The sequence below is a fragment of the Capsicum annuum genome, chromosome 12, assembly GCF_002878395.1.
Source record: "Capsicum annuum cultivar UCD-10X-F1 chromosome 12, UCD10Xv1.1, whole genome shotgun sequence".
In the NCBI taxonomy this organism is placed as follows: domain Eukaryota; kingdom Viridiplantae; phylum Streptophyta; class Magnoliopsida; order Solanales; family Solanaceae; genus Capsicum; species Capsicum annuum.
In genome coordinates, this window is record NC_061122.1 from 26,599,427 (window position 1) to 26,607,117 (window position 7,691).

The window sequence follows — 7,691 nt, forward strand, 5'->3', positions numbered from 1 at the left end:
AATCTTATTGCGTTATCAATTTAAACATTCACTAAACTCTTAAAATCGAAAACCAAGCCAAAAGTCCAATAAAAAGATTTATAAAATCGTTAAGCCAATAACCCAATACCAAATAACTAATATCATTTTTATCGATTCGATTTATCGATTGAATCAATTTTGGCACGCCCCTACTATATACATCCATGGGGATAGTATTTACTAGTTACGTACCGTACGTATTAGAGAACTTTTCCACAAAAAAAATGATGTTAATGAGTTGATGTTAAAGCATTTAATCCACTAACGTCATGGCTTAGAGAGAGTAATTATAGTATGAATTCGACTCACTTTTTCTCTTTCACATGAACAGAGGTAAAAGAAAATAAAGAAAGATTTTTTTCTAGTTAACCAGGAATTTAATTAACATAGATTAAGAGTTTACAGAAGTAGGAGGGGCTCTAATGGCCCTTGATTTTACAGGACTAGATACAGACATAGCATTAATAGTAGTACATGCCACAACTTTTCTATGGAAAGTAGTTCCTAGTACGTCTGCATTCAGCTATTTGTCTGCATACACAGGAGGAAATAACAAAATGTGTGGCCTATCAAAAACATTAGTCTTTGCCCATTCCTTTTCTAAAGAATCTGCAACTCAGTTCTGCTCTCTGTAAGTATGTCTAATCTCCGAAGCTCCCTGCTGTTGCATCAACGACCTGCACTCAGAAATAATATTAGCATGTGGTGTGTGTTACGTTATTGTATAATACTCTTTACGGATTACATGGAGTCAGTATCAATTACAAGGGGTGTGAGATTCCTTTGTAGAGCAAGATTCAACCCCTCAAGGATGACGAAGAGTTCAGCCAAAAAAGTAAAGGTATGAGTGATGGCTCTAGCGAATCCTATTATCCAGTCCCCTCTTGAGTTTCAAATCACTCCCCCTAATCCCCTGGTGCCGGGCTGTGTTTTAACAGTTGCATCAATGTTTAGCTTATAAGTATCAGGTTTTGGGGGATCCTATTTGACTTGTTGGGTCATAGTTGTATGGAGCCTATTTGGGGTAGTGTTATCCATGATTAGATGAAATTCAGTGGCCATGGCTATAGTTTGGCTCGCGGGTATGGGGGAATTTTTGTTGTTAAATAGGTTGTCATTCTTGTTCAACCAAATATTCCACAGGCAGAATGGGATGACATGGTCCCAGGCGAAACATCTATTAAATTATTTGTTATTGATGGCCTTCCAGGTATCAAGCCAATTAGTGTCAGTAATGATACTAGAGTCAAAGGTTTGGATGGAGTTGCTGATGTTAGCCAGTTCATTCCAAAAGGTAGTGGCTCTAATGCACTTGAAGAAGATGTGGCTGATATCCTCTTCCTGTCCAAGGCGTTGAGTGGATTGGTTGCTAATATTTAGCCCAATGTGGTGAAAGTAGCTTCACTGGGGAGCTTCCTATGGTGGAATAGCCAGATGAAAGTTTTGACTTTGTTGGGGATTTTGAGTTACCAAATCCATTTGTGCTTTTTCCCCGAAGGAACATGATGGTTGGTATGGTCGTGTATGTTGTGGTAGGCTAATTTTATAGTGAAACTCCTATTTGAAGAGTGTTCCCAAGAAAGAATGTCCTCATTGTTGGTATGGTCTGGAATGAAATAGTTTTGGATTATGGTTGAGAGATCTGAGAGAAATTAGAAAGAGATAAGATTGAGATTACACCTACCATTGGAGAAGATAGATCTCACTCTAAGTTGGTATTTACCTCTATTGAGAGGACCCTGAATTAAGGATCTGATGATTTTGAGGTTTGGGATCCATTTGTCCTCGAAGAATCTAATTTTGTTGCCCTTATTGATGGTCTATCTAATGTTGTTTTGGAAAATGCCCCACCCTTGCTTAATGCATTTCAAGATATTGGATGAGATTCTCCTTCTTTGGTTATTTCAATCAGGTTTGCTGTACTTGTTGTAAAGCATTCTAGCCCATGGAGCCTGAGTGTTGTGGTACATTCTCCGAGCAAGACTAGTATGCTGGGCTCTATTTTGGAGCTCACATTGCCTGATGCCTAAATCACCTTTATCTTTGGGAAGAGTTAGGGTGTCCCATCCCACTACATGAAGCTTTTTTTTGTCAATATTTGTGCCTTATATGAAGCCCCTTTAAATCTTATTAATAAACTTAACAGTTTTGGCAGGGAGGCTGGTGAATTGCATTGAATGGGTGAGAATGCTGCTAAGGGCTGCTTTGGAAAGGATAGTTCTACCAGCCATATTTAGCATTTTTGTTTTCCAACCAGCAAGCTTTGTTTTCATTCTATCCACAATGTACTAAAAGTCATTGTGGGTAGGCTTATCTTGAAACATGGGGAAGCCCAAGTATTTGCCAAAAGTGGTGCTGGCAGAAATATTGAGGGTTGTAGAGCATTGGTTAGCAAAACTAATGCTGCAGTTTTAGTAGAAGATAATTTTGGATTTTTGGAGGCTAAGTTTCTGCCTTGAACAGTCACAAAAAATTCTAAGGACATTGATGATGGTAGTGCAATCCTCAGGTGTGGCTCTGGTGAAGAGAGTTAGGTCATCGACAACGAACAAGTGAGAGAAAGCTGGACCTTGAGGGGTCACAGAGATGGGGTTCCACTTCCCGTCCTGAACCATAATATGAATGGTTCTGGAGAGCCTTTCCATACAGAGAATGAATAGATAAGGGATATAGGGTCCCTTTGTTTAATGCCTCTAGTGGGGTTGAAAGCATTGGTCTTTGTTTATTCATAAGAATGGAAATGGGGGAGGTGGAAATACAAGACATGATGAGGTTAATTAAATTGGAAGGGAACCCAAAGTAAACCAATGTTTCCCTAATGGAAGACTACTCTAATCTATCAAAAGCTTTTTCTAAATCTATTTTCAAAATCATATTTGCTTTTTTACCTTTCATTCTCCTAAAGTGATTAAGAAATTCCTGAACTATGATAGTATTATCAGAGGCTCTTCTGTTGGATAGGAAGCTGGACTGGTATGGACCAATGATAGAAGCTAAGATAGGTTTAATTCTGTTGACTATCAACTTGGTTACCAACTTGTAGGAGATATTACATAACCCAATGGGTCTGAAGTTCTTGATAGAGATAGTATTCTGGGATTTTGGAATGAGGCATATCAGGTTCTCATTCATAGGAGGGTCCATAGTGCCAGTAGTGAAACATTTGGTGCAAAAGTCAATGACTTTCTCTTTCACTATGTTCCAATACTTTTGATAGAAGATTGGGTGAATCCCATCAGGATCAGGTGCTTTGGTAGGTTGAAAACCCATGACAGCTCTATAGATTTCTCTCTCAGTGAGGGGGGTGCTAAAGAGGTCAGACTTATCCTAAGTTAAACCTACTGTGGTGGTAAGTGTAGAAGGTAACAAGGTAGAGGTATAGTCAGTGTTGTATAGGTTTGAATAGAAATCCAGAATGTGGTCCCTTATTTGTTCAGGATCAGTGAAAGGGGCACCAGTATGATCATAGAGGATAGTGATTTTGTTACTTCTCCTATTTAGGGTACTAGTATGAAAGAACCTAGTGTTTGAGTCTCCTTGCTGAAGCCAGGTAATTCTATACTTGGTTTTCCAAAACTCCTCTTCAAGCTTAAGCATGTTATCATAGTCTTTTAAGAGATCATATTCTAAATTTTAAAGAAAAAGACTGGTGATAGTGATTGGAGCTCTGGATACCCCTGAGTCTAGACAAAATTCTTCTCATTTTTTAAAAAATATTACCAAAGGTGGTAACATTCTTGATGGAGGCATTATCCTAAAGGGACATGGACTCCATTCTAAAGGGTTTCTTATCTCTATGGGGATCTTGCTTAGTCAAAGTGACTAGCAGTGGATAGTAATCAGAATGAGTCCTGGGTAACTGACTGACACAACTGTTAGGGTAATTTGAAATCCAAGAGTCATTAGCTAGGCACCTATCCAGTCTTTCAAAGATAAGACTTTTCCTATTCTTATAACTCTTGTTGGTCTAGGTACTCCCTTTATAGACTAGGTCTACCATGTTATATTGGTCTAAACAATGCCAGAGAAGATCAACCTTTCTACTATTAATGTTATTTCCCCCAAATTTCTCTTTTACATGAAGGACTTCATTGAATTCCCTACCAATGAACCAGTCTCTTTTATAAGTTTGGGAAATTCTAATAAGGCCTTCTCAGAGGTTACTTCTAATGCTAAAGTCAGTACTAGCATAAATACTAGAAAAGAGCCAAGTATAGGGGGGATGGAAGTACCTTAACCATGACATAGATACTATGGTCAAAGATAGAGATTTCTTTAAGCTTGAAGGTAGCCTCTTTCCACATGATGACTATCCCTCCTGCTAAACCCCTAGCTTCAGCCGAAATATGTTCATTAAAACTTAATTCTTCAATAAGGTTCTTATGATCTTTCATCTTTGATTCAAGAAGAACTAACATGGAGGGTTTATGTATCTTGACAAGGGAGGTGTAATGCCTCTTGAAGCTGGCATTGTTAGCACCTGTTACATTCTAGATGAGGAAGCTTGTCATTTTAACAGGGCTGGTTTGACTCTCCTCCAGTTTCTTGCCCTTGCCAAGGTTGGTCAGGGCTTCCTTCATCTGCACGACCTTCAGGGTAATATTTAGATGGGTAGAATCCTGAGCTTTGAGGATCCTCAGGTGGCATTTCCTCAAATTCGCTGGAGAGTACACTAAAGTAGCTTCTCTGTAGGGGTCTTTGAACTCTTTATGAAACATGTTTCCCAGCGGGTAGGAGTCTGTATTTTATTCCCCAAAAGAGTTCAGTATCTCCTAGAGTTCTTGGTTTCACTATCTTAGTGAGTCTATTGGTGGTGTGTTTTCTTTTTCTAGGTTTCTTTCCTAAGCGGAGAGAGTGTTGTTTTGGAAAAGTTTTCCTTGTGGGACCCAAGGAATGAAGAGAGGACTGACTAGGATTGATGATATTCTTGTGGGAAAGAATGTCAGACTTTGAAATGTTTGACTCATTAGGAAGTTGTATTTCTCTGTGGAGAGATCTTCTATGTTCCCCAAAATGGTGGCTTGCATCCACATTTGGTTCCCTAGCCTTTGGACTACATGATCTATGCAGTCTTTGACTAATTTTGCTATGTAATGAGGATCTTATAGCAAGAGTACTACTGGCTGGTTTTGGACTGTCGTACTTAGGGTGATGCCCATATCCTGAAGTGTCAGATCCAACTAAGATTGTGGGATATGGTCCAGTGGGAATGAAGCTGATACAAGAAACAGGGGAGTATTTGGAGCTTGAGGGGTTTCCATTTTGGTGTTTTCCATTTGTGGCATTAATTTTGTTAGAAGGCAATTGGGTATTTTGAGGACATCCGCTCTAATAAGTAGGGGTTTTGTTAGTTAGGTTGTAGTTTATTGATTCGACCATGAAGGTCTTGTTAAAAGCTCCAAGATGATAATTACTATAATCCCTTGATGGGATAGTGGGAGATATTGAATTAATTTGGGAAGTGAAGGTGCTGAAGGAGGAGTACAGAATGCCTACAGGGCTCTCTAATGGGTATTGGGGGTCGCTTTCGTTGACTAGCTGCAGAGAGCTGGGCCTATCTATCTCCTTTTTCCCATCAGGAGGGGTTAGAGGGTAGAAAGAATTAATGGGTGAGTGGGGACCACTGGTTGAGTTTATCCCAAGTGTGTGAGTGTGTGGAGAAAAGTTGACTTCATTGGTCAAAGGGGGTGAGGCATTGTTAGCCGACCTAACTTTCTTTTTTTCCTTTCAAATTTCAGGGGTGGGGGAGATAATAGGGGTTAGAAATTTACCTGTTACTGCATCAAAGGCCTTTACTTGGGTTGTGTATTGCCCGACCCTTTTCCCGGATATATGAGCTATCGTGGATGGATTTTTTTGGACTTTGCATGTCTCTTAGGGAAGGTGACAGTTGCCCAGGCTTCCTCTTTAACTGGGTTACTGGGTTCAGCTTTATTTACGTTGGTTCTTTGTGTCTGAGTTGCCGTTGTTGATGCCTTGGGACAGTGTTGTAAGGTGTGACCAATGTGACCACAGTTGACAAACAGAGATCCTTTCATTCATAGACGATTTGTTATTTATGGGAGCCAACGGTGATTGACTTCTTGACTGGAAACTGCAGAGGGACTTGGACACTTATTCTCGCATAACGCCCCCTTAACTTGGCAGAGGTACATGAATCAATCTTCAGCAGTGCGCCTAGTTTCCTTCCAATTTTCTCCAATATGCTTTGATCGTAGAATTCGATTGGTAAGTTGGGCAGTCGGGCCCAGATCGTTGTGTGGGTGGGCGTGGAATTTTGTGGTGCGAAGTTGGGTTCCCATTGCTTGACGGAGAGGAATTTGCCGACAACAAACCATGGTCCCTCATGGAGGGTTTTGTTCTTATTCTCAATTTTGCTGAACTTAGCTATGTAGAAGTCTTCCCCCAAATCTATTAGGATGAGGTTTTCTGTGGGCTTCCAGAGATCGATAAGTCTTGTACAGAAATATTGATACCCAATTCTTTTGCCCACTAACTTTACAATGACGGAGTACTGCCATCGGAGGTAGATCCAGTCTTTTTCTTCTTTTGAAATTGGAATGACATCTACATCAGTGGCATCAGCATCATCACAAATCACAGATTGGTTGGTATTTTCATAGGTTCGATTGAGATCTGTGCGCTTGTCTCTTAACATGTCTTTAAAACTTTGTTTCTTAGTTGGATCTATTTCCATGGTATCTCCTTTCATCGGAGGTGGTGGATCTGGTGATTTCTCCTGGGGTTGGACGTTTCTGAAGCCGGTTGGTCAGTGGTGATGGACATTATCTCCGGGGGTCTGTTAGAGAACTGTATATGAGAAGTATATATCACTCCACTAGTATGGTTAAATAATATTCCACTTATCAACATATATAAATTTCATAAATAAGTCTCTTTAAAGAATTAATTTCAAGATAACCTCTAAAGTATCTATATTAAAGTGAGCTGAAAAATGGAATACATAAAGCGTATATGCGTAAAGGGGTTCTCCTATCAAAATAAAAGAGTAATTAAAGTTCCAATAACATGGTTTGATGATGTGAATATGTCAAATAAAAGTAATATTTCGAATATACATGCATGTAATTGCTGTAGTATTATGATCTCATACCTACATACATAATTTTCAACAACAATAACAATAATAATATTTCATTTATTATACCCCTTTTGATGAAGTATGATTTGGAAGAATATTTTCATTTGAAATCTCACCGTCAAACCATAACAACAACAATAGTAATATTTCAGCTATTACCTTTCTGACGGAGTATTATTTTTGCTTGAAATGTTACCGTCAAACCATAACAACAATTGCAAAAATAATAACTACACAACCTAACAACAATAAATGCGATAACAAAAAGGTGAAAGATGTTACTCCCTCTGTTTTAACAAAAAGATGTAGCTTCTTCCGTTTTAATTTATTTGTCCTATTTTGACTTAATGCGGAGTTTAAGATTAATGAAGATTTTTGAATCATCTAATTTTAAATCAGAGATATGTACAATACATGCACATCACAATATCCTTTAATCTTGTAATCTTAAATGTTCCTAGAAAATGTCCAAAACAACCTGCTACAAGCAAAGATCGTGTGAGTGTATAGTTAAACTTTGGATGCTTCACCAAAGAATAGATCGATCCAGTTTATTGCCGGTTTCCAT

General features: G+C 38.8%; 1 protein-coding gene across 1 annotated transcript; it reads right to left on the reverse strand.

Moving 5' to 3' along the window:
- Positions 1-6,073: 6,073 nt before the first annotated feature.
- Positions 6,074-6,718, reverse strand: LOC124889574. Its single transcript, XM_047401530.1, has one exon. It carries the CDS (start codon positions 6,716-6,718, stop codon positions 6,074-6,076), a length of 645 nt encoding a protein of 214 aa, XP_047257486.1.
- Positions 6,719-7,691: the final 973 nt, after the last annotated feature.

Coding starts and splice junctions, on each gene's coding strand:
- LOC124889574 (XM_047401530.1), bottom strand. CDS start 6,718: ATGGAAATAGATCCAACTAAGAAACAAAGTTTTAAAGACATGTTAAGA.